This window comes from Pollicipes pollicipes, unplaced genomic scaffold (assembly GCF_011947565.3).
Source record: "Pollicipes pollicipes isolate AB1234 unplaced genomic scaffold, Ppol_2.1 Scaffold_1600;HRSCAF=1878_pilon_pilon_pilon, whole genome shotgun sequence".
NCBI lineage: Eukaryota > Metazoa > Arthropoda > Thecostraca > Pollicipedomorpha > Pollicipedidae > Pollicipes > Pollicipes pollicipes.
In genome coordinates, this window is record NW_023595962.1 from 468,317 (window position 1) to 495,885 (window position 27,569).

At 51.3% G+C, this 27,569-nt stretch overlaps 1 protein-coding gene across 1 annotated transcript; it reads right to left on the reverse strand.

Moving 5' to 3' along the window:
* Positions 1 to 2,995: 2,995 nt before the first annotated feature.
* Positions 2,996 to 25,782, reverse strand: LOC119092253 (phosphatidylinositol 3,4,5-trisphosphate 3-phosphatase TPTE2). The gene is made up of 12 exons (XM_037215227.1): positions 25,717 to 25,782; positions 23,841 to 24,225; positions 13,420 to 13,525; positions 12,722 to 12,829; positions 12,130 to 12,275; positions 11,016 to 11,222; positions 7,358 to 7,489; positions 6,645 to 6,755; positions 5,905 to 6,013; positions 5,010 to 5,140; positions 4,091 to 4,322; positions 2,996 to 3,117 (listed from the first exon to the last, which is right to left on the reverse strand). Exons 2-12 carry the CDS (start codon positions 23,975 to 23,977, stop codon positions 3,040 to 3,042), a joined length of 1,497 nt encoding a protein of 498 aa, XP_037071122.1. The 5' UTR covers positions 23,978 to 24,225; positions 25,717 to 25,782; the 3' UTR covers positions 2,996 to 3,039.
* Positions 25,783 to 27,569: the final 1,787 nt, after the last annotated feature.

Sequence of the window (27,569 nt, forward strand, 5' to 3'; positions counted from 1 at the left end):
GAGATACTGGAGTGTGGTGCTATCTCGTGACAAAAAATACTAACTTAAACAAATGCATGCATCTGACGCCAGTGACCAAGCATGCCGGAATGGGACGCTTTACCTTTCACGTAACGCAATACCAATAAAGCAAAGATATATAAATTTCAATAAAATGTAATTAAGTATGGTCAACAAGGCTGCACCTGTGCGCATTGCGACCGTAAATTAGAAAGCCTATTTTAATCCGGCAGACTTGCGAACGTTTCAAAATGTTTAAACTGTATTTAAAAACCGGCTGAAACACCACCGAGACCACAACACAGCGCGGCTTATGGCTAGCTGATATTCAACACGCTGTTAGGCGCTCTGTGCGTTCGTCTTTGTCCCAAACTGCACCAATGGTCTCCAAACTCACCGGAGGAGCACTTGAACTTGACCTGCACGTCCCCGGTGAGGACTGGGCAGTCTGTCAGGGTGACGGTGGCCGCGTCACACGACTTGTCGTACGCGTGCTGAAACGCGGCCGCCCGTCACACATCCGCGGGACGTTCGCTCGGGCGGGAAGTAAAGTAAAGTAAAGTAAGGTAAGGTAAAGTAAAGTAAAGTAAGGTAAGTAGGTAAAGTAAAGTAAAGTAAGGTAAAGCGAATTCGACACTCTGGCGTTGGTGAACGACCCGCCTGCCACTGTCAATGGTGCGGTTGATGGCGATTTTCGCCACTGGCGGCACCAGCAGGAATACGAGATCTTCCACAGAATGATCACTTCTCTAAGCGTCTGACAATAGATCTCAAATCACAATCACCAATTGTCTGTGGTGATTGACACACACACACACACACTGTGACATAAGTCGTCACAGCTTTCACGCGAACGATACTCAGAGGCGCGGCAGCTCACAGACCAAATTGTTATTGTCATTTATCACTGTATTATTATTACTATTATACTATTGTATTATTTATTACTATTATGCTATTATATTATACTATATGTATTATTATTACTATTACATATATATAGTAATATATATATATATATATATATATATATATATATATATATATATATATATATATATGTAGCTTATTATATCATCATGATATAACATATATCATTGTGATTTATTTGGAATAGCAGCCGCTTGGTCCAAATGATAGGCCTCGACGAGTTGTTCTCCAAGTTGACGGCCGTATCAAACGCATATACAAAAAGCAAGTGCAGGCGCCTCCACAGCTGTAAGTGATTTAGCGTTGGACTCAATGGTCACTACAGAGCAGAAGGCGGTGTTTTGGCAGGCGCCAGCTGACACAGCTACTGCGTCCTACAGGAGCGTATTGCCGGACGCCTTCTACAATGGTGTCTGCAAAACCAGCGGAAACCGCTCGACCTTTCTAGAGCAGCTTTGCCCAAACAGCAAGGACTTTGAATATGAGGATGAGAACAATGGACAAAGAGGAGGGTAGCGACGGTGTAAGGAAGCTAGCTGTATTGGCGGGGATAGGCCACATAATCACTGCACCCCGCATTATATTGTTGTATGTATGTGTTATTTTCACCTGAAGCATTTATTGGTTATTTGCATCTGTAGTAAATGTATTCCCAGCTGTAGTTCTCGTAAGTTGTGGAGTGCATTTGCGGGGAACATGCATGCAGATAAGACAGTATTATTGAACCTGTTTCTCGTACAATAAACAAGCAGCAATGGGCAAACAGATGTCTTGACGTCTCCGTTACTTGTCTTTATCGAAAAGAACATCAGAAGTTATTACTAGCAGTAGTAGCAGTAGTGGTCTCTACTGATATTCGTTTCGATAAAAGCATGCAACCGAACACATCAATATATGGATTCGCCCATTCTCCTGCCTGTTCTAGGAAGAATAATGCAACTGCATACTGTCTCATCTACCTGTAATTTTCAATTAAGACGGTGAGTTTTACATGAGGGACTACGCTAGGTAACCATGAGAGATTTCAAAGGGGCGATGCAGCAGCCATAAACAAATGACACTGAACGCCAAAGTTCACAAACCTAATCGTGCTGATTCGTCCAAGCATTGCGACGCTACAATGAAGTGGATGGATGCCTTCAGCACAAACCTTTCGTAGAAAGCTATTTCCAGCAGTTTGGAAGGATGCCCTCGAGTTCAATGTTTCTACCAAGGGACGTTTGTTTGCGGTTGCTCTAATCCGCCACCCATCACTGGTCGATCTAGTTCACCGGGCACGCCCGTCTCCAGCCTTTTTGCCCCACGTGGTTGTGGGTGGCTTTTACGTGTACCACCATGCTAGGGACATGGCCGCCCAGCAAGGCGACCCTCTCTGGCTCGATTGCTTATCCCGAAATCTTTCCAAAAAGCTTTAGAAAAGCTGAATACCTGAACGCAGCATGTGCGGACTTAGCTCCAAACCGGCCCGGGACGGGAAAAACTCGAAACGGAAGCCAAACCGGATGACAAGCGCACATCACACACAACAGCCGCTCTCGCATGCAGCGCGGGACGAAACCATTTGGTGCAAATTCAGATCCCTCAGATATCCTCAATCACTTTCGGGGAGCACGTGAGTTGCTGGACTTTTAAGGCTACCACTTCAGAAACGCAGGAAGACTGGTTGTACCAACAGCTGACTGCTACAGGCTGAGGAGAAGCTCACAAATTGTCATGGGAGCAGAGATGCAGCCTTTGTGTTAATACCACCTGCGTAGTGTGGGCAGAATGTATTCGTATCCCTTACTACAACTGCTGTGGTTTGTAGGCTAGATAGTAATGTTTTCATCTGCCCGTTGTCATGCCTTATTATGTTATTCTTAATTATAATAATACTTATTTACGAAGCGTTGTTCTGAGCTCGAGATCACATATCATCGTTGATAATTAATACCACCTTTCGACCCTTACAGGGCTGCCGTCACTCGTCCAGCCGACACTCACAATGCATCCCTTGCCGAGGGCGCAGTTCGCTTCGAACAGCCTGCCCGTCCTGCTGGAGACGACGACGCTGAAGTCGCTGCCGTCGCCCCCTGCCGACCGTGTGCATACCGCTGATGACGATGCGCGTCAGCAGACGCGCGGCGTCTCCGGCGGCAGGTGATGGCGGTTGTTTTTCATCCACTCGTAGTAGCCCACGTAGCGACTCTGCGGCACCCGACGCGTTCGACTGACCGGGAGGTGGGGGCAGCACCATCGCGGAGACGGGCTCACCCTCACACGTGTCTCTCATCCTTATACGTATCTTTCACCCTCACAAGTATCCTTTTACCCTCACATGTGTCTCTCACCCTCATAAGTATCTTTCACCCTCACGCCTGTCTCTCACCCTCACATGTGTCTCACCCTCAACGGTCTCTCACCTTATACGTATCTTTCACCTCACAAGTATCTTTTACCCTCACATGTGTCTCTCACCCTCATAAGTATCTTCACCCTCGCGCCTGTCTCTCACCCCCCACATGTGTCTCTCACCCTTACGCACATCTTTCGCCCTTACACATACCTTCACCATCATAAGTATCGTTACACCCACGCATATATTTCACCTCACGCGTATCTTTTACCTCTCACGTATCTTGCACACTCATAAAGATCCTCACCCTCACACGGTCCCTCGCACTCACAGGTGCCTCCCACCCTTACACGCATCTTTCACCCTCACACGCATCTCTCACCCTACACATATCTTGTATCTCTCACTCACATTTGTGTTGAGCCAACATTCTACCTTTGGTGTTTCAGGGGCACAGACCCTGGAACATCATCGGCTTTCTTAGCATCAAACCCAAGGTAAAAACTCAGGTATGTCCGAGAAAACCAAGGCGGCCGGGCCCAAATATGTCCAAAGGCTGACCGCGCCGATCAGCCGAGGCGGTGGTGCAGTGCGGCCCTGGCCGCTGGCTGCTGAACCCTGATCCCTGATCCCTGACTTCTGACTCCGGAATTATGACCCCTGACTCCTCTCCTGACTTCTGAACTCTGATCCCCTGATTTCCGACTCCTGATCCCTGACTGATGACCCCTGAACCCCTGACCCCTGACCTTCCCGACCCATGATCCCCGACTCCTGACCCCTGAACCCTAAACCCTAACCTATGACCCCGATCTCGCCACCCACCTGGCTGGGCGTCTCCACGCCCTGGAACTTCTCCCCGACGTTGAGGTCGGTCCTGCGGCTGCCGAAGTAGTCGAGGCTCTCGCCTGCCGTGGAGAACAGACCCGTCTCCACCATGTAGACGCAGATCATGGTGCCAGTGCGCCCCTTGCCGCCCTTGCAGTGCACGGCCACCACGTGCTCGGCGTCGGCGTTCAGCCAGCTGATCACCGAACTTGTGAAGTCCAGCATCTGCCTTGGGCGGAGAGTTGTGGTGAGTGGAGCGATGGCCGCGCTGATGAGGCGCGGGGCTGGTTACTAGACGACTGATGACAGACAATGCGCCGCATGAGCTTCGGAAATCAAATCTCACATTAATCCGATGCGTCGGAAATGATCCTGGCATTGTGATGGAGGTCTGGTGCACGGTACTGGTATCGGGACCTGGTACACGTGGCTTGAGGCTGGTCGACCGGATCGCGACACTTGATAATCCGTTATAACATGATAATGATGCAAATTATCCGAACAACCGGATGCTCGCGATCATCCATCGCAGGCCAGATTATCGTCGGCAGCATTTGCGCCGCTACTGGATCCCCCAGTGTTCTGCCACTTACTGAGCCGTAATACCGCGCCGCTACTGGATCCCCCAGTGCTTCCGCCGCCGCTTACGGAAGCCGTAGAACAGCGCCTCTACTGGATCTCCCAGTGCTTCCGCCGCTTACGGAAGCCGTAGAACCATGCGCCGCTACTGGATCTCCCAGTGCTCCGCCGGCTTACGGAAGCCGTAGAACATGCGCCTCTACTGGATCTCCCAGTGCTTCCGGCCGCTTACGGAAGCCGTAGAACATGCGCCTCTACTGGATCTCCCAGTGTTTCCGCGCTTACGGAAGCCGTAGAACATGCCTCTACTGGATCTCCCATGCGTTCTGCCACTTACTGAAGCGTTGGGACGTTGTGGTCGTCGATGACAACGCGCTGAACGTGCCCTTGGAAGTAGGTGACGTCGTACGATCTTTCCGAACACAAATTGTAGATCAGTACTTGTCCTTGTGCTGGGTGTTGAAGAATCTGCTGACCTCCTGGAAAGAGATAGCACAGATGGACCGCAGTAACTTGGTTTTCTACGCATACATGCTAGGTTTGTCGGTCATGCATTCAGGCGAGTGTCTCGGTGGTCGATGCACCGAAAAATGTCGCATTGATGACATGTTTCTTTTTATCGGTCACTTGTTTGCTAACAGTTAAATCCAATGTGCTGTATTGAATTACCACTGTTTTAGTTGTAAATACCACTATCTTGCATCGAATTACCAACCGTCTTGACTTCAAAAGCAGAGCCTGCGGATGGATTTCACAACAAGAGCTAAAAGCCAGCAAAGTGTTCCTTTCTTTCAGTAGGCGATGTCACCAGATTCTGCGAAGTGCATACTACGGAAAACATATATAGTGGTTTGGGAATCCAAAGTACTTAACCTGACATTTTTTGTTTACAAAGTTTCACTGTCAGCAAGTATTCTTGTCAAAGACAACATTGATGTTGCTGTTGTCAACTGCTTCCATGGCCAGCCATTTTTCGATGATATCGCAACATTGATCACAGAAATTGTGCCCCGCGCAGAAAGTTACTGAAGGGTTGAACGTGCATAAACTGACAACATAGAACAAGTACCCAAAATGTATGTACATGGATACCGGACACTTAAAATGTTGACTCAATAGATAATTCGTAGCTGAAGCCGGGAACTGACTTATATTATCTAACCAATAAGGCATCTTACACAAAACAACTTGATCCGCTATCTTTGCCAAGCGATGGCAGACACCCTGCTTACCGCAATCGGATTCCTGTAGACGGACATTTTTCCGGAGGACGGAAAGCTCATAGCGATTACGCGCTCTGTCACATAGCAAAGGTCAAGGTCAAATCCGTCCTGCTGATACCTGTAAAAAAAACATTTTTTTAGTGCGGCAAAATGGACACTGGTCAACTGCGGAAAACGTGCCGCCCTTTCGTCTGTCCTCACCAGGGCAGAGACATATCAGTCGAGACAATCTTGAGTAGACTGCACCTGAGTTCAGCTCACAGACTGCACTTGAGCTCAGCGCACAGACTGCACCTGAGTTCAGTTCACAGACTGCACCTGATGTGACGTCGAGATGAGCCTGACAGGTGCCAGGGGACAGTCTGACCTTGCGCAGCTCAGACGCAGAGCAACGTCGTGTCCACAGGGTGCGGCGGTAGAGGTTAATTAGACTGCAGACGATACGCACATACAGCATGAAAAGAACCGCTTTGTTGACTTGCGAACGGTATTGGTCCCGACAGGAGGCGTGCTTTGCACCGACTCACTACGCCACGCTACGACTCCGCGACTCCGACTCCACTACGCCACGCTACGACTCCACGACTCCGACTCCACTACGCCCACGCTATGGCGCACGCCCAGCGCTACGTGGCGTCGATGTCACATGTTGCCGAAACTGGAGCCGGCCCCTCCCAGCCCGCCCCGCCCCTGCCTCCGCACCAAGACAGCGGCGCGGCCGCGGAGACGGAAGGCCCCGGGTCGCTCACCTCCGCTTGTTTTCCGAGATGATCTGCCGGGCGGCGGTCTTCAGGTGATCCTGCTGCGCGCAGATCCGGAACAGACGAATCACGCGGATGATGCGAAGCGACACCACCAACCTGGAGAAGCAGGCCTGGTCAGAGCCACGCCCGCCGGTCGGTGTTCGCAGGGCCACGAATAAGTGGTCTTACCATGTGGCCGAATCTGGTCGGAATCTGGCACTTTGCAACTGATTTAAGCACTTGATTTAAGGCTTGCAGCTGATTTATGACTGAATGATGAGCACTGACTTAAGGCTTGAACTCCTGCTTTTCTCGGCACTGTGAGTTGGGGGGATCCTATCCTGGTGAGGAATGTCAAAACACGGCGGTTGAAGCCTGTGCTTATGGTCACGAGTGGGTAGCGCTGGTCACGAGTGGGTACCCGCTGGTCACGAGCCAGGCTGTCTTTGTCCAGCTGTGGTGTCCAGTCATGGCCTCAGCCAACACCGCAGATGCTGCCTGATGTGATATTCTAAGGGTGCTATAGGTGTAGGTATCAAATATAATTATAATAGCGTATATACAAATGCGATATACAATGTAATCATAATAATTGTATTTCATAAATGTATATTGTATAAGTATATTTTCTAATGTATATAAAATATAATCATAAAAATTACTATAGGGTGTATTAACTAAAAAGTGTTCGATACATCCTCGGTGCGACGCGGTCATACTTGGAGCCGTCGGTGGCCATGTTCTCCACGGTCAGATCCAAGACGGATGTGATGAACGTGACGACAACCACCGCGAAGTCCACGATGTTCCACCACGCATGGTGTCTTGTGAAGTTGAAAAAGTACTTCGGACTGAAAGGGACGCCACATGTCAACCAGCGAGGATGATGAGTGAAACTGGGGTGTGAAGGGAAGCGGTTAGTGCAATTGCGAGGAACATTATGCACATAGATAGGACAGTAGTAATAGGCCTTGTTCCTCGGGGAAACGGAAGAATGGAAAAATGGATGCGTTGAAGTTTCCGCAAAATGTCTTTATCGGAACGAAAAACAGAAGTGACTCGTTCCTATTTGCACAGGGTGACGGGTGCTACTGTGGTTTGACATGACCACGTTGAAGCCACATGGTCATGCAGGACAGTGCGGGAAAGCAAATAATTCACTTCTGCTTTTCAGTTTCATAACGGACACGTTTGCTAAAATACCAATGCATTTGTATCTCCATTCTTCTGGATTTTTCTCCGAGGAAATGTTTTTTACTGCTGTCTTTTCCAGGATATGAAGTCATGCACGCATGCACGTGATGAGCCGGACAGCCAGGGCGTGAGACAACCCATCACCGCTGTCCCAGCAGACACTGGGGTACATCCTAGCGCACAGGACGCTAGGGAGTCTGTACTTATCCGCACCTTTATCGGCATTTATGCTAATGAATCGGTCCGGCGTTAGCACCGTTTTGTTTTCAACCGCTCACAAACAGAAAGGTGAGTGTCAGGACGCGCGAAAGGAGATGCAAATTCACAATGCAGCTTGAGCAAGCTGCTTGCCTGGAGCGTAGAGAAAAATCGACATCGCTAGTGATTTGGCTCGACTCTTGGCACGCATGTTAACGGTTTTATGAGGGACCATGTTCATCACGATGTCGAAATATCGGAGCCAGTTGGTCACTGGGGCACGAGTCTCAAAGTCAAGTCTGCGTAGTATAAGCAAATGTACCCATTGCGCTGATTCAAATAACAAAGTACTACCCCAGCATTCGTATCGAAGCGATTCAACTGTGTCGGCCTAGGAGGCGGGAGATACCGCAGGTCAAGGAAAAACATTCCAATGATTTCGAGAACATAACTCCTTTCCGAAAACCAGAGAAATGGGGGACTGAAAGAGCCAGGGCACGTGAATGCATACAGTAGACACTCCGCACGTGCACCTTAATGCAGCAGACACTCCGAACGTCCACCTTAATGCAGTAGATTGCACGTCCACCTTAATGCAGCAGACACTCCGCACGTCCACCTTGAAGCAGTGGACACTCCGCACGTCCACCTTAATGCAGCAGACACTCCGCACGTCCACCTTAATGCAGTAGATTGCACGTCCACCTTAATGCGGTAGATACTCCGCACGTCCACCTTAATGCAGTAGACACTCCGCACGTCCACCTCAATGCAGTAGATTGCACGTCCACCTTAATGCAGCGGACACTCCGCACGTCCACCTTAATGCAGTAGATTGCCTTCCCCTTAATGCAGTAGATACTCTGCACGTCCACCTTAATGCGGTAGACACTCCGCACGTCCACCTTAATGCAGTAGACCACTCCGCACATTCGTCACATCTCTTAATTGCTCTGTGTCAGGTAGACCATTAGCGGTGAAAGTGCCAGACTTTCGTTCTGCCTCATTCTATTATTTTATCGAACCGTAATAATGCCTCACAAAAGTTTCGCCAGGCTCTGGAAGAATTACCTCCGACCGTGAATAAGCCGCAGAAATATATGTATCAACAACGGAAAATGGAAGCGGAAAAACACTTCCCGAGACCAGCGTGTTAAACGAATCTGCCCGAATGGAGGCAAACAGCGCCTGACAAGCATGCACGCGCACAGCAAAGCCGCCGTGACAGATGACAGCCGGCGCCCGTCAGCTCGGCGTGATAACAAAAGGCCGGGGGACCCATGCGACGCGGTTTTTTTGTCACAACCCGACCCCACTCTGGGTGGGGCGGGGGGGGGGGGGCGCCCGATGCCCGCCAGCAGGGAATTCCCATATGGCACGCCCAGCGACGCTAACTTTCAGCGACAGTCATGATAACAGTCGTGGCTGGTCTCCCTGCAAGCCCCACAAGCGTCGCGCGACGGCACGCCTGGTGGTCACACGTGTGCCATCGGAACACGCACGCCTGGTGGCCACGTGTTCGCCAGTGGAGCACGCACGCCTGGTGGCTTCATGTACACCCGTGGAACACGCACGCCTGGTGGCCACGTGTGCGCCAGTGGAGCACGCACGCCCGGTGGCCACATGCGCGCCAGCGGAATACGTGGCCGCAGCGAGGCAAGGCAAGTCCGCCGAGGAAGATCGATCAAAAAGCGTCTCAACTTTCAATCGTGATATGCGTGGATATAGTACAAACGTGTTGTGCGCATTTGATGTGGTGGTTTCATGCTGCACATGCATATCAATACCGGTGATCACCCTTGGAGTCACGAACGCAGAGAACCATGTGCAGCAGTAATTAGGGGAGGGGGGGAGGCGATGCAAGAAGATAAGGTATACGAAATACTTGCGCGCGCCCTTAAGTATACAAGCCTCCAAAACAAATCGAAACGTAAACGCCTTTTCTTATCTTATAAAGCACCTACTTTTTGTAGAAGCTTGCACTGACCACTATCATCATGGCCATTACATCGTCGCAAGCACTGCGATGACTTGAAATGGACGCTTTGTGCCCTCCCCTTCCAATTTTGTACATGCACCAGCATGCAAATGACTAAATCTCCACAACCGAAAAACCTTGCGGTAGACACGTAAAAATAAGTAAATTGAAAGCATGCGATGCTATTTCTCGCCGTGCAAGAGATGTCGCATATCTGTGGCGCGAAAGGCGATTTTTGGTGACACTATTAAGCTGCCCCCCGCACCCCCGTCCAACTGCGAAATCCCGCATGCCACCCCCCTTCCAACTGCGAAATCCTGCATGCCGCCCCCGTCCAACTGCGAAATCCTGCATGCCACCCCCGTCCAACTGCGAAATCCTGCATGCCACCCTCGTCCAACTGCGAAATCCTGCATGCCACCCCCGTCCAACTGCGAAATCCTGCATTGCGACCTTGTTAACATTGCCTTCAAACATAGGACAACACGAAAAGTTGCATCGCACGCTTAGGTGGGATGGATGATACGAGCAAACAAGACACTGTCCAGATGACTGCTTGGGCAGCCTCAGGAGTGGTGCGCTATAGCGCTATCGTGCTATTGCACTATCTCTGGCACTGCTGTCGCCGCCCAGTCCTCTGGCTGCTGTTTGGGATAGCAGCAGCAACGCTCTTCGTTGGACCCAGAGGACTTCGTAGTTAGTTGAGGGGCCCCACCTTTCCCCCAAGCCCCAACCTCAAGTTGGAGAAGAAAGTGAACCAATCTCGGGGGAAAATCCGCTTTTACCAGTTTTGGTGTTGGGTTCAGCTCTTTCTCCTGCTCAGCTCCCCTCCCCTTCAACTTATTTGTGAACTATGTTTCTGGTAGAATACAAGCCCCGGAAATAATAGGTACAGGCCAGAACATACGACGTGCAGAACTATCAACAAGTCGACCATTCACGAAGATTGCACAGACTCTGACAGCATACCGACCAAACACACTCCACGATGCTCCACATTCACTCACCCCACACCGAAGATCCTGAGAGAAACCTCCAGAAGAAAAAAGCACGAGAACGCAAAGCTCACGATCGCCAGCTTCGCGTCCAGCTTGCTCGTGAACTCGTTGGTCAAGTCGACGATCACTATCGATATGTCGACGAGGATGAGCACCAGCACGAACAGGCGACACGCCAGATGCTCCACCGTGCGGCGCACCTTCCAGCGGATGTAGCTGAAAAACAGCGACGCGGCACACCCTCAGTCATGCCTGCGCGGTAGCGCTCTGCGAGTGTGTGACGTCACAAGTGCGCCACGCGCTGTGCTGCCATATGTTCGTGCTCGGCCGGTTGTTTGTTGTGCGCGTCTTCAGCATACTTGGTTAGATCCTGTGAATGGTTTCAATGCCTGTTTTGACATGCAAGCATGGGGACACTGGAATAATTATTCTTCCGAAGTCTCAAGTTGCTTAAGAACTATAGATACTGTTGAGTTTCTATGGTGTGTTCATAATGTCAGCGATGACTATGGTCGTACATGGTACGCCCGCCCGCAGGACAATCAGAATTGGGACCTCGGTTTCCCCCGCCCAGAGCGCATACAGGCCCAACAGCCAGGGCGACCAGAGAGAAATTAGCTGAATACAGGCCCAACAGTCAGTATAACCATGGATAAGTTAACCGAAATACAGACCCAACGGCCAGGGCAACCAGAGATAAGTTTGCTGAAATGTAGGCCCGAAAGCCACGCCTACACGAAACTGGACTGCTGAACTCAGACTTTTCAGCAAGGCAATGCCAGACGGGCAGTTGTCCAGCCATCCAGCTTTTTTTAGAGGCAGCTAACTGAGCTGGAACTATCTTAAATGGCTTGCGTTACCCCGTCGCCCAGTACCTACAGAGGAATGGCTGAGCACCGAGAAGACCCAATTTCAAACATGGCTGCACGCAGGATAACATCATCTACCGTAAAAAAGCACCAACGATGCCTCCTCTGCCCGCTACATTCGGTGCAGTTCCAAAACATTTCCACGGACCGAACGAGAAAACGAGCAAACGATCTAAGGAGTGAGCTACTCGACAACATGACTCCCACTAAGAAACATCGTCCCACGATGAGCCGAGGAGGTGATTCGGACGCACTGGAAGTTGCAGCCTCTGTTGGGCGGCTTGGCCGGGTCGGCTATCCGGCTCTTGTACTCGATGGTGGAGTAGTCGAAGCCGCGGCCGTCCCCGAAGTAGGCGTCCTGCTCCGACTGGTCCAGGTACTCGCTGGTGCGCCCCAGGATCTGTTGTTGAGGCAGAAGACTTGAGTGTAACTGCTCATTAAAGATGCCCATTTACCTAAGCCAGCATAAGTTACGAGACACGGGCGCTTTGTCTGCCTGTGCACGAGCTCAACCGGCCCACGCTGGGCGCTGGGTGGTGCTCAATCGGCCCAGTCAGCGCTGGGCGCTGAGCGCTGCTCAACCGGCCCAGTCAGCGCTGGGCTCTGAGCGCTGCTCGATGGGCCTAGCCCGCTGCTAGCGTTACAGACGTAGAATCGGGAAAGGGGGAGGGGGACGACGACGGGTGACTGAGTCCCCAACTTTCGGAAGATTTAGGATTGGTTTTAACTGGGCGTTAACTTGACAGAACCACAAAAGAATATCGCCGACCCCCCAGCAGGACTTCCGCTGCCCCTGCAGACACGCCATTGGAACTTAACACTTAAGCAAAAGCACAAATTCCTCACCTCTCCGATCTTCTTCGGGTTTCCTCTGTACGGCAGCCCGGAGTCTTCGATGGGGTCGGCGTTTGCCTGATAATACGAGCTGCTACGCCTCGGCCCCCGAGGACTTCCCTGCAGACGGGACATTTTCGATAGCATTCGTGAGTCGCGGAATATCATTGGGGGGGGGGGGGGGGGAGAGCACAGATCTTCGCAGGTCGTCAGTAAGTATATGAAGTGAAGAGCGCTTACTGAATGTCATTACAGACGTGCTGGAAGGTGAAGGGTGGAGACATGACGGTTGGGTCATTCACAGGTTAGGCGTAGTGATTTTACCATTTTACCATTTTTGTGGTCATGATCATTCTGGCAACCGAACAGACAGAACCGTTATCACAGCAAGCCGGCGTTGTCCCTGCATTGGATTTGATCCCGGCCGACGTGAAGGGTGTCTCCGTACTTTGAATCCGAATAATTTTGGAGCATGTGCCGTGTCCGCTCATCCAGACAAGTTGATGATTTCAACAACCAAAAAATAATGGCTTCAATGGGCACAAACGATCGCCGATTTTGGCGCGTCCTAACACGCAGTCCGTGATTGCTTTCAGTTCCGCCGCGTCCACCGGCAATTGTGCCGAGAACCCATCAGCAATCTCGGGCGCACTTGTCCGCCAGACAAATGACGTCAGCGGGCCGGCTGTGACGTCAGCGGGTTACCGCACCTGTGGAGACGATCCCACGTTGCGGTGGTGTCCGTTGTGAGACGCATCATGGCTGTCGCTGGCGCCGCTGTCGTGGCTGTCGCCGCTGGTGAGCCAGCGAGAGCTTCTTGAGAGCACCGAGAACGCGGCGAGCACGCAGTTAAAGTCATGGCTGCCGCCGCTAGCGAGCCAGCGAGAGCTTCTGGAGAGCACCGAGAACGCGGCGAGAACGCAAGTCGGAGACAGAGCGAGCGGTCGGTTGCACAGTGACTTCAGCGGACACATGATTATGCGTCATCATCGACTGGAAAATGGGACGTTTTGCGGTGAATTCACCAGGGTCAGCAAAGTTATTCACCAAGGTAAGCAATCGCAGAAGGCTGAGGCAAAAAATCGGTCGAACCCTTTCAACACACTGCCATTTTGTATAAAGCTGTCGATAGCGCTACACCACACACAAAAGCCGTCGATAGCGCTACACAAGGTAGGAATTCCCTTGCAGCGCCTTTACCAGCGTAAATAATCAAATACACAACCACATAGAAGCTAAGCTGATGCATAAAAAGATGTATCACCTTTTCTATTTGTACGGAGGCAAAGCTCAAAGATATTTGAGAGGTATTCATTGCGTACAAGGCGCCAAAGATGACCGTTCCGGTCTCAAATATACAGGAAACATTACCACGGGAGATCGCGTCCTGCCTTTGGACGCCACGCAGCGAACCCACAGTACTAATTAATCCAACGCACCTGAATTTTCAGCTTTCCGCTCAAAATGTCGCAAGGTTGAATTGGCTTCTATTCAAGCAAAAAGACCGCCGGTGCGCAAGACCGGTGCTACCAAAAGCATTTCTGTCAGCACAAAATGCCTTTAACATAGAGTGCACTCTGGCCCATAGCACACCAAAACACATGAATGTCGCAATCATAGATAGTAGCCTGTCACATTACGTCATAGCGAATGCAACACATAAAATGCGTCTTGTGTTTTAAATACACATATGGTCTGATATGATGATACCCTTCTTCCGCATCCGTATTGCACCTTTAAATCGCCAACAACATCTCCTTCAGCCACTCTCATCCGCCAGCATGTTTCCAAATGTACCAGATGCGCTCACGCTTTAAGCTCTACGTAACTACGATCGGGTGCGGCTGGCTCTGGCAACTTTACGGGGCAATCTTCAGTCGGCAACTTCATGCGATCCTTATGACGCCGCGCGTTGTAGTGCGCTAACGTGCTACCACACGCTATCGTGCCGACACACGCCATGGTGCTGACACACGCTATCGGGCTGACATACGCTATCGTGCTGACACGCGGCTGATTACGTTGTGGTTCAGGGCACTCCGTTTGTCCGTTTGCGAAGACTAGAAGAACTGGCAGGTTGAACAGCGAGGGCTCACGACCATAAATTTTCCGTGTGCGTTTATGTAAGCAGGATAACGACAAGTTGGGACATTACCATAGCTTCGAAAGATCAACTAACTTGTAGCATAGCAGCCTGGGGCCTGACGGAATCGAACACAAGTGCAGTGAGGTCGTGGGGGCAAACGCAATGTCTGTAATTCTCGATGACCTTCTGCAGACAGACTCCACCCATGTCTGAAAACGTTGCGGACAATTCATTTTCACACAATTCTCCGTTGCTCACCGCTTCAAATCCCGTTGTTGTGAGCCTTGTCCCTCAGCACGGTCGCCGGGGGGTGAGCGGCGGCCGGCTTCTTGTCAACGTCGTCCATCTGCACCGAATTCGATCCGTTCATGGACATCTGCACCCATTATTTACACCCATACACCCATGCCCATACCACTCCCATGCACAGAAGATTGCATGACGCTCCCCGTACCCTATCTTTGCCACCGCTTGGCCGCGATGGTAACGCGCCGATACCCTATGCGGGGCCGTCGAAGCAAACGTGCAGTCATTGCCCCACGTCATACAGAAGCGCTCAAGTGCGTTTGCAAACGCTACGACGCCCCGGGCCAGAGTGAGCATCTAGAAGATGAGGCAGCTCAGCGCTGTCTGAAAGCCGTCCGTCAATACGCCGCAGCTTCCTTTGCCCGACGGCGGGAGGCAGCACCAGCTCGATGTGCCTGTGTTGTGTGCCATTGGGGCTTTACGACGCATCCAGCTGCTGAGGCTATATGGCGTAGCCTGCTTTTCACCCTGGCGAGAAGGGTGGGCATCGCGGGGAATCGAACTCCGTACCTCTGGCTTCCCAGACGCGCAGCTGTTAACGCACACGCGTCAACCACGCATTAACCACTACACTACCGGCACCCCCGAATGCGCCTGTGTTCGTGATATGGGAGTGTGACAGATCTCGGAGGAGTAGCCGCGAGATCATCAAAGTTAGAATGCGGCCGTAAATCTTTTGATTATTTTATCGTGTGCATCACTGCCCTGGTCTGTCATGGTAAATCTTTCTATTATTTTATCGTGTGCATCACTGCCCTGGTCTATCATGGTAAGTCTTGCCATTGCTTTATCATGTGTATCACTGCCCTGGTCTGTCATGGTAAATCTTTCGATTGTTTTATCGTGTGCATCACTGCCTTGGCCTATCATGTAATGTCTCAAGGCGATCATGACTATGTCGAGAAGACCGGAGACGAAATGGTTGTCAACGTAGAACAGCGAACACGACAGGAAGTCATGAGGCCAAAATCAGCACATAAAGGTGCAAATGTCTGCTTCGAGCAAGCGTGCCCAGCTCGAGTTGCTGATATGTCTGCTTCGAGCAAACATTCCCATGTTTTTATTCGGGGATAACGTCCAGTCTATCAGTCCAACGCGGACCGCCCATGCCAGCCAAAAGCAACATTGGACACACACTGAGGAGCAAGTGACATTTGGAAAATTTTGGAACTTTGGATTTTTGGCATTGGGTTAGAGAGCTTCAAAAATAAGCTAACCCAATCCTATTTCCAGCTAACCTTTTCTTCCAATAACGAAATCAGGTTTAAAAAAACGCGAAATCGGAGCGACCAAAAATTAAAATTAGGTTCGCCACGCAATGCCAGGTCAAGTCATGACCGTATATGAAGTCATCACAGCGCAACAAGTTTTCAAAACGTTTTGTTAACATCTGACGACAAACCGCTTTCATTTGGTCGCAGGGCTACGCTTATTGCGTACGAAGCATCAACAGAATGACCACGAGCGGTTCATCACGTCGAGGCATCATTGTCTGCTGCGCTCTGCACCCAGCGTGAGATTGTGTCATGCAAACATCCATCCACATCTACGTTTCAACGCCTAGTGATGGTAAATTCCTCAAAATATCTCAGTTTGACACCACTTGTGACGTCATCAGTGACCTTCAGGTAATCAAGAAGGTTTTTGTGTCGGAGGAGCCAGGAAATTTAGCTTGCAGTAACTCCTTGAGCGAACCAAATCAATGGGCTCCAGACCATGAAAAAGGACTCCCTGACAATAATTGAAGGCGCCTGAATGTCCCAGCCCAGGCCAGGTTCCGAAGTAAAATACCACCTTGGGCAACCATACTCAAGTCAAGGCTCATTGTTTTATATGGTTAAAGTTAATGTTGATGGTAAATGCGAACGTGGAAATGGTTTGCAATGTCAGCAGATGTTTACATTTGAAATTGTGTGTAAATAGTCTGAATTCGGGAACATCTTAGCAAAATTTGTTTAACAAGATAACCTAATGTTAACCAGACAAATTATGCGGTGACAGTTTGGACCGGAACATCCTGCCTGGTTTTCCGAAACACTGCGAGCTTTCTACCTAGAAAACGAAAATATCGCATCATGGTACTTAACCACGACTATGTTACCAGAGCGTGAGCATGCCGCCTCAGTAACTGTAATGGCGTGACCTTGACAGCTGCGGCGCCACAACGGTGCAGCCAGGATTTCCTTAAGGGAGGGTGCCAGAATCTCGGTGAGCTTGCGGCACGCCGACGTTAAACTTTCTGCCGGGAGCCCTCTACGGCGAAAAACGGAGATCTGGACGAGAGGTAAGGCCGGGGGCCCTCCCCTCCCCCCCTGTTCCTCTCCCTTGACACGCCTCTGCGGTGCTGTGCTATTCGCGCATTCGGTGCATTGATCGCTGCATGGCCTGCCTCGCACGCGGCTTATCAAGCCCAACCCAAAACGTGGCGGTCCTGCACCAACCTGTCCTGAATTGTCCCACTCGGGCGTCGGGGCGTTCAAGTCAAGGTCAAGGTCAGAGGCCAGAGGCCACGCCGGCGCCCGCTTAACGAGAGCCATGTTCCAGCTCCAGGTCACCTGAGTCACTCTCACAGACGAGCCAACGCTGGTCTCCCTCCGCACGCCACTCGGCGCTGCCTTCCAAATCGGCGCGAGAACAGCAGCCACAACAGCAACAGCAGCAACAGCAACTGTGCGAGAACAGCAACCACCACCCTCACTTTCACCGCACAACCTCGATCGCCTGCTCCGCGGCGTGGTGCGGCCGCACCGCGCGAGAGAGCGCACGCCTCTGGCTCGCGATCACCCCAGCAGCTTGAGTTGTCACCAGCTGATGCGCGTCAACGAGGCCCCTCGACAGGCCCCCGGACCTGCCGCCGTCCATTCCTCACCGCGCGCTACGCGTCACACATCCGCCTCACGCGCCGGCCGCCGCAGCCCGGCACAGCTCGTCACGTGACACCAGCTGTGACGTCACCGTAGGCGGAGGGCGACGCCAGCACCAGGGAGGTGAGCGCCGCGATGCCCCGTGCGTGGCTCTCGTACGCAGCAGCGGCCGCTGCTGCGGGGGAGGCGCGCCGTGCTGGACGCCTGCTTTCTCACGTGAACCGGAGAGTGAACCGGAGAGTGAACTATGAACCCTGTCTTTGCCAAGGTGAGAGCGGTGGCGACTGTGGCTGGTGCCGCCTCTGCCTCGCCGGTGAAAGGGGCCGCACCGCCGGTGAAAAACAATTGAGCAATGCTGGTTCATCCTTCGGAAACACACGTTGCCGTCGCTGCATAACATGGTTGGGCGCAGGACGGCCGTCCATAACTTCGTAATACGCGTGTGGAGACAGGGCCTTTTCATGGGGTGTAACCGAAAAGCAAGAAGGGGAGGACGTACAGGCCGGCGTAACGTTAGGCTCCGGTATTCCTGCAAATCAGTGAGGAATCTTTTGAGGAAACAGCGTACGCTGAGGGAAGGGTTGGGTTCCGCCTGGCATAACTCATGCATAACCGGCGGTCGGGTGTAAAAATGACCCAAAACATGCGCACTGTAAGAACAGATGGCTCCAAAGCACTCTCCACGTTCTGCTTAAGGTTTCAGAGCGCGGGCAAAGGTGCAGCCAGGGATGTCAGCTTACCAGAAAACAGCTCTGCCTCGTGCGCATAACTAATATGGTTGTCGTGCTCAGTTACGTGGGTAGGGCTCTGACCAGGAGGGGCCACATCGGGTTACAGGTGTAGTCCAGGGGCCCTCTCGTCGCCAAGGGACCCTGTGTTTGGACGCGGAGCCTTTTCAGGTTCGCGATCCTATGTTGGTACCTTGAAGGTTTGTTTTTTATCTTCTATAAGCGCTACGGGCGCCTCAGACTGCCACAGAGCACTCGCCTGTTCGACCTCAGTGCCAAAGCCCGCCACCCCCAATGGGGAGAAGCGCAGTCCAAAAAGCGTCCCCTCTTGGCTGCGCTAACGGCTGTATTTTTAATATTTATTCCCAGCCTTTCAACCGTATCATGCCTGCGATCAGAGTTAAGCTAAGCAGTGATTATTGTCCGAGCCCTGACGCGTGTCCTTTTTTGCCAGTGCGAGTCTGTTCGCCCGCTGCAGTGGCCATCCCGACGCGGCTATTACGGCAGCGACTCTGACGTCATAAAAACACACCATAACAAAATGAAAAGCTGTCGCAATGCGAAGCACATTTACTGAATAGTGAAATTGTGTTATCTAGAGCAGGCTTTTGCACTTAAAAGCATACCATTAGGCAGAGGCGAACGTTTTCCATCATATCTGACGTTTGCCTCATTATCTTCAAATTTGGAACATTGCCTTCAGCATTATCCAAAACATTCAAAACCGGCGGACCCAAGGTTTGCGCTCACGAGAGCGTGCGGCCGTCTGCCTCATCGACCCACACTTTTGCCGGCACGAGTTTCCGTTTTGCCTCCAGCGGAATCTCTTGGTCGCGTGTCGTCGCGGCGCTAGGTCATTGGCACCTTGCCCAGTTTCGAGCCATACTGTTCAACTTTTCTCAAGCTGAAACGCTTTCCATTTCCAGGCTTATCAAACGAAGGAGACACACACAATGGCCAATGGTAATGGTAATGGTATGGCAATCATGGTAATGTTGCAGTCAACACCCGCCTGATCAAACCTCTTGCATGATCATGCCTGACGATTTATGTGGCACGACTTCTAAAGCATTGCGTTTTTCGGCGCTGAACACGGCACGAACGCGGGATCAGTGGCTGCCAGGGTATTAGCTAGAAGAAACCATCGCGCTCGGGCTTTGCCGGGCCACACAACTTGAAAATTACATCAGTTCAGGGAAGACTCGCTCGTCCTGCGACCCTCGCAAGGATATGACCAGGATATCCGTCGATCCCTGCATATCTGTCGATCCATCGATCCATTGATCCATCGATCCATCGATCTCTGTCGATCCGTCGCTCCCGTATATCTGTCGATCCGTCCATCCCGTTGGTCTGTCCATCCCGTCGATCCGCCCCATCCCGTCGATCCGTCCATCTCGTCGATCCGTCCATCCCGTCGATCCGTCCATCCCGTCGATCCGTCCATCCCGTCGATCCGCCCATCCCTGCCAGTTCCGGTTGGCAGCGGCGTACAGTAACACACACAGTCACAAGCTGTGTTTGGTGCGGCGCGGCACGGACGGCCGCTCTGCGCAATCCAAGTTGATGGCCGGCTGCAAAGTCAAAAGAGGGGAGGGGGGTGGACGCGGCGGAGCTGGAGCTATAGCCCCTCCCCCTCCCCCGGCACCGTCAAATGGAGAGGGAATTTCATTAAGCACGGCCTGACGTCCATTCACCCAAATAGCCGCGGGTGGGGAGCGGTGCAGACAGAACAGGCGCCACTGGGGCGGCCCAGGCAGCGGCCTCGGCAGACCTGGGCTTGTCTGCTGCCTGTACGCCAGGCGGTCGTCAGTATAGCGGCATTATTAACTTAATATTTTGTATTTGCCTAGCACCGGCACCAGCACCACACATCGGGTCGATCAAGAGCTTGCAAGTGTCGGCTGTTACGACACTGGGTCTGAATTTCATTCCATTCACTTGCGGGGCACCATTTCCTGGGGTCGGCAAAAGTCACGCGCAGGCTCCGCCCCAGTGCCGTCGTTACTGATGCCGTACAGGCTGCCAGCAGCACTGCGGCAAAATATTGCGCCCGTCTTCGCTGGCGTCACCCCAGCCACTGACGGTTCCGGAGCTTCGTGAGCGAAAGTACGCTTCTCCACAAGTTGAGCATCCGTCGAGACGGCCGTTGAGGGTTGCTGCTGGGGGGAAAGGGGGGAGGGGGGGGGGGGGAGGGGGGAGGGGCGGCGTCAGTGGCGGCGCCAACCGGCCAGGTATGTTATCCATCCACACAACACAAAGCTGGGCACCATTCGCCGGTCCAAATACCTCCGGCGAGATTACGTTGATACGGCGCGCGCGTGCTCCGCCGGGCCGTGACGGCGCGGCGGTAAACACGTTGGCAAAGTGGGGCGCAAAAAAGGTGAAAAACAGACCGTCCGCCGTATTCGCCGGCGGTATTGAATTAGCCCCCAAGCAAATCAGCTTAGCAGCTGTTTTTGCAGCGCCATGGAACCGAATAAAAAACATGGAAATTTTGTTTGCAGTGAGATGGCTCCACAGCGGCTCAGGACAGCTCGTGTTGATGTCCCCCCCCCGCCCCCGCTCATGCCACATGTGTGACCCTAGGACTTGGGGGGGGCCTGCGAACCTCGGAACATGAATAAATGTGGTGCCGTTCAGATGCAGTTCCGCAAGGTCAATTTTGTGATTCTAAGCGGCATCTGCACAGATAATGGCTGCGCCTGGGGTCAAGGCGCCATCATTTTGGTCATCAATAATATTTGTTCTGGTTTGGTTATGCTTTGTCCAAGCATTGATGTAACGCTAAATTGAGCAGAAATAACGGCGATTCGTAGCACAACAAACTATGCTGAAACAACGGACCCTGAAATGCGGATGGATATTTTACTCTGCACAGAAGCCTGAGTATGTAGGTTTCGCGAAGTGAGCATATTCTGAACAGCGCGTTCTTATTGAAATAGATTAGTACATTATAAGCTGCTACGGGAGTTGAGACAAAACCGATTTCGGGATAAAGTTCGTCGGTTTCATCACTCGGTAGCTGGTGAACAAAGGCTACGTCATCTGGCTGAAGAAAAACACGTGACAGTGTCGAATGCGGATCACGTTGTTTGAGTTGAATGATCAACATTTTGACAGTTTTGAATTACGAGTTGGACAGAAAAATTCTATGACAAAAAAGAATCATGTCAAATAGAAAACATGAGGTGCTGAGGAAGAATTTCATTACACTAACGTGCAGGCCGAGCCGAGGGAAGCTGAAGTTGTTACGTACCTAGCATTGGAGTTTCGACCTAAAATGTGTCACTCGATCTTTAATAAACCGTAATTATGCGCCAAGTACTAATTTCTTACCCTGTTTGGATACACCTTATCACAACTTATATATATATATATATATATATATATATATATATATATATATATATACGTTCTGGTCGATAATACCCGCTTAAACATGACTATGCTTCGCACTGTCAGAGCACCTTCGATGCCAACATTCACGCGAGCAGCGGGGTATGTGGTGACCTTTTGATCCGCGCTGCAAGCATGCCATTACGGTCTGCTGCCGGCCAAACGGCCCATTGAGTGCAGCCGTAACAAAATGTGTAGCTTCATTACATCGCGGCGATGCTTGGAATACACCATGATGTGAGTTACATCCAGCGTAAACCGACTAGTCTGTACAGATTTTTCTTCATTCGGTACCTGTTTTATGTAAGTTCTTCAGTGCATTGGTGAGAAACAGTATCCACACAGATTGACATAGATTGACATAGATTAGCGAGGCACATTATCCACTTCTGCTCTGGGTTCGATAAAGGCATGCTGCCGAAATATCAACCCATCTATATCTCTATTCTCCTGTGTTTTTTCTCCGAAGAATAAGGCTATTTCTGCTGTCCTGTCACAGCAACTATTTTCATTAAGTGACATGATCCCTCGGTGATTTCGTCATCACTGCAGGTGACTCGGTTTTCGGTGGACTGGACGTCGGCATGTTGTTTACGGCGATAAAGCTTACAAATAAGCGGCAAAGGGAGTCCATCTCAATCCCAATTCTATCCGAACGTGCAAGGCTAATCCGCCGGCCGTGCAGAGGGAGCTCACAACTAAGAGGTCGGAAATGATGAAAAGGCGCGTAGACGTCATCAGGCCAGTTGAGAGGCCTATCCAGTCAGTGATCTATCTGAGCCCACCAAAGCCGGGAGCCTTGAAAAGCATCTTGGCCGTACCGAAAAGTACTCGCATATCTTGCGACGCTTGGGCATGGAAACCATCGCTGGCAGGAGAGAAGAACTATGCATAGGGCTAGGAAAACAAACACAAGCGTCTCCCATGCATAGAGATCTGCTTCCGAAGCACCGAGTGGCGATCTCCGGCAGAAATACTCGGACCGCAAGCACACTGCAAGCGTTTTGCTGGGATATGCGACTTTGCAAATGAAGTATCCACATATAACCAATCTCAGTAACACAGATATATTATCAACTAAGTAGTATCCTACTTCATACGTATCTTGTGCACATGTGCTGTATGAGCTGATACTCGAAGCCCTGCTTTTCTCAAGACACCGTCTCTCTCAAAGCGCAGCTTCTCGCCGTAGAATGGTGCAAAACCACACAACCGCTTGACCCTGCACGCTGCGCGATACACATCCTTACGCCGAGCGTGGGGTGCGCGATTGCCAGACTTGTGACCTACGTCCAGGGCCGGCAGGACACCGCCAGACACCACCAGACAGCTGGTGTCTGCATGTGCCACGGCATGACCGGTGCTTCACGTGGTTCATCTGGCGTTTCCTGGGTCATTTTACGATAACCTGACTAATGTCGTTCTTCCAGATAGTTATTTAGCATGGTTAAAGTCTGGACAGATTCGCTGTAAGTTGTGTAAGTTGTAGTTTGATCATCGATCGTCATCAAGTGGGTTTCCAGCCTGAATTAAAATCAACTTGTAGCACAATGTCATGCAGTTCAGACTGCTTTGGACTTGCTGATCCAACCCCATAGACCGTGCACAACCCGCGCTGCATTTTCCTTTCGGCATCCCAGAGAAACCTAACTCACGCGAAGCAATACCTTCAGGTCCCGTCACTATGCAGCCGCCGGCGGACACGGTGGGCCAACCTCACAGGAAATGGCGGCTTCCGGGTCGCTCACCGGTTGCGGAAGTCGGCGTGGTCAGTTCGCCGGGTCTGCTCTATCGCCTTGTCGCACGGAATCCGCTGGGTATCTCCCAGCATGCTGAAGCTCTCACGCGGCGAGTCCGGCGACCGCGGTGACGTCACGGCGGTCATAGCTCCGCCGGAAGTGGGCACTTCCGGTGCCGGTCTTTTGGCTGGTAATCGGTAGGCGCCTGGCTTCTTGCGAAACAGGAAGATACGCTTCTTACGAGAGAGGAAGATACGCCTCTTACGAGAGAGGAAGTCTCACAATCTGCACCGTCCGTAGGTCTGCCTGGTGTTTTGGTTTGTGGTCTCCTCGTTTTCCTCCCCCGGCTTACTCCATGTCGCTCGGCTGGTGTAACAGGAGGACGTAACTTGACCTGCGGCAGAGGGTGATCACAGCAGGCATCAGCATCAGCATCAGCATCAGCATCAGCATCAGCATCAGCATCAGCATCGGCATCAGCATCAGCATCAGCATAGGCTTTGTTGTCGAAATTCAAACACAGGGAAAAATCGGGTACTATCATAAGTGTAAAAAATTGCCATTGTCTTTGATGCGTAAGCGTTTTGACCGTGGTTGAGACTACTTAATCGTAGGGACGTGGTGGACACAATCCCGCTCTCGCTGCCATGTAGAGCACGTAAACTCCATTTTAATTTGCAAGCGCGAATGCTTGCGCTGCCGCCATCACTCCACAATGCTCGATTGTGACATTTCTGTACGAAAATAGATATACCTGGGGGTTCTGGAGGCACCTCGGTAGCATCGAACAGACGTGGACATCTCGGTAGACATCTCGACAACAGACATCATCATCAGACAACAGACATCTCGGTAGCATCAAACAGATGTCACCCTCGTGGGTCGCCTCAGCGCAGATACCGAGCACGCATTACGATTATGCTGGACGGAAACCGGCAATCAAGCAGGCATCCGGGGCTGAAAAGATTGCAATGGGTTTGAAATCAGCTTACGTAACGGAGTTAGCGAGCCCGTAGGCATGCAAAACAAGCAAACCGTAGGCATGCGAAAGAAAAACAAATATGATGCTTCAGATCAGACAGATATGATCAGACAGTTGAAGGTTTTCGAAACATCTCAACCATACTCACCACGGCAAATTTTGAATTACGCAGAAAACTATTTAACATTTGCAGAAGCAGGAGACAACGAACCTGTTTACAACGTGTGGACTTCCTCAATAAAGCCTGGCATCATGCGGCATCCGCGGGCTTTTGAGGGGCTGAGTCATGTCCGGTATTACCTGCCATCTGGTATTACCCCAATCATTTCCTGCCGTTTGGTGTAACCCCAGTCATTACCTGCCGTCTAGTATATCCCGCAATCATTATCTGCCGTCTGGTATTGCCGCTATCAACTACCTGCCGTCTGGTATTGTCCCAATCATTGCCTGCCGTCTGGCATCACCACAGTCATCACCTGACGTGGAATATTACCCCAATCATTACCCGCCTTCTGCTACTACCTCAATGATTGCCTGCCCTCTGGTATTGCCACAATCATTTCCTGCCGTTCTGGTACTAATCCCCAGTCGTTTCCCTGCCGTCTGGTATTACCCCAATCATTATCTGCCGTCTGGTATTGTTCCAATCATTACCTGCCGTCTGGTATTGCCACAATCATTGCCTGCAGTCTAGTATTACCCCAAGCATTGTCTGCCGGTCTGGTATTAACCCCCGTCATTACCTGCCGTCTGGCATTTCCTTAGTCATTACCTGCCGTCCTGGTATTACCCCAATCATTATCTGCCGTCTGGTGTTACCCAGTCATTATCTGCCGTCTGGTATTGCTCCAACAATTGCCTGCCGTCTGGTATTACCCCGATCGCGGCCACCGCAGCACTCACCGGTCAGCACGGCGCACGCCGCGTCCGTGTGTGCAGAGCTCGCCGTCCGCTCGACAGCCAGAGCTCCAGCCCGCCCCGGGGCCAGCACACCCGCTCTGCTGACCACACCCGCCACCCGCGCGCCGCACCGGACCTCCCCGCTCGGTCGGCCGCGCCCGCCGCACCCGCCGCGTGTGCACCGCTCGTGCGTGCGGCCCCGGTGCGGCGTCGTGTGCGGCTGCGCAGAGAGCCCCTAACGATCGCGGCCGCCGCGTGCCGCGTGCCGCTGGCCCGGTGTCGCCGTCGGCTTCAACCGGCGCCGACGACTCGCTTCCGCATTCGGCAGGAAGGGTGGGGGGGGGGGGGGGGGGGGCGGCCGACGCGTTTCCGGGCCGACGCCCGTCCCACCAGCCTTTTCTCGTGTTTGTCCTGAGCGGCCGATGTTGACGGCTTGGGTGGGGGAGGGGGGGGGGGGGGGGAGCGGCCGTGGGCGTGCTGCAGAATTAATTTTCGAGTGCCGCTTCTTAGTTCATGAGGTCTGTCAGCTGAAGGTGTAACAGTGATAACAGTGATAACAGTGTTGGATACAGTGATATGAGTTGTGTGTTGACTTACCGCTGTGAAGTCTGTTTTGAGAAGTTTGCACCAAGTTGCTTGATATCTTACCCCTCGCCCTGATTGACCGTTTTTTATAATGTGAACTGATAAGGGGTAGGCGTGGGGTCGAGCACAGCTATCCCCCTGCCGTTTCCAAACTAGTATATATATATATATATATATATCTATATATATATATATATATATATATATATATATATGTAATATTATATACATATTGACCAAAATAATATATAGCCTAGCGAAAATGCCTGTGGATTCGTTCGACGAGATCTCGCAATTGACGACAAGTTGTATGCTTTTAAGTCAGTAATTGATCGCATTATGCAAGTTCAAGCGTCAAACTTTCCAGAAAATCGCGCTTTCTGAGATTTACAACCTCACGCATACGAGACCGCGTCTTGTAGCGACACCAGCCGAACACCTGCACTTACGTATGCACTGTTCAATTCAAGGTACAATGGTATACAGCTTAAAGTATTTTGAGCATAACATTATAACGCATGGCTTCGTTAAGAGGAGTATCACACCATCCTGTACTCTCATTCATGGAAAGCGTGCGATTGATCAGAATTGCTCGTTTTCTCGAAATCCATCCGAGAAATTCAGAATTTCTATTTAAAGTAGCTGACGCTGCAGTGGAAATATCATTTGACCACAATACTTTGACAATACCAATAATTAAACATAATATTCTCATAATGTCTTCAGGAACACTACTGTATCCTTTTGGACGGGGCCTCTGCCCACCCCACCACAATGTCCGACTTGTCCCCAAGGGTGAGTATGTCCTTCACCTTCTGGAGATTAAGTAAGAGCAGAACATTATAAAATGGTAACTAAAACATCACCTCAATTTCAAATGGCTTCTGCTGATCGTTTACAGATAAAACAAACTTAAAAAGACAATTTGCGATGCCTCATTTAAGTGCAGCTGACCGAGTTAAGCATATTTCTAAAACTGCATGTGCGTGCCCGGCTTATGTGAGGATCTTCTGCTTCCCATGCAAGCTGTTTCTTTATTACACGATTCACATGTCTTGTCGACTCTGGGTTAGTTTTGTGCTATTGTCTAAGAATTTTGGCATTACTCAGCATGCTTCAGTTTCTACCGACTGCAACAAATCCATTATTATGATACGACGCCTTATCGGAAACTGAAAAATCGGTCGAATATAAGCACGCGAAATCGTGGCCAACCGTTACCCGTCCACCCTGGGAAGAAACCTTGAAATTTGCCGACCTCATCTACATAA

What these genes read in the sequence shown, in the direction of transcription:
- LOC119092253 (XM_037215227.1), bottom strand. Translation starts at nt 23,977, where the DNA reads ATGACCGCCGTGACGTCACCGCGGTCGCCGGACTCGCCGCGTGAGAGC. An exon ending in AACAGAGGCTGCAACTTCCA is followed by an intron (nt 11,223 to 12,129) that starts GTGCGTCCGAAT and finishes GCTGTTTTTCAG; the next exon opens with CTACATCCGCTGGAAGGTGC. An exon ending in CACAACGTCCCAACGCTTCA is followed by an intron (nt 4,323 to 5,009) that starts GTAAGTGGCAGA and finishes TCTCCGCCCAAG; the next exon opens with GCAGATGCTGGACTTCACAA.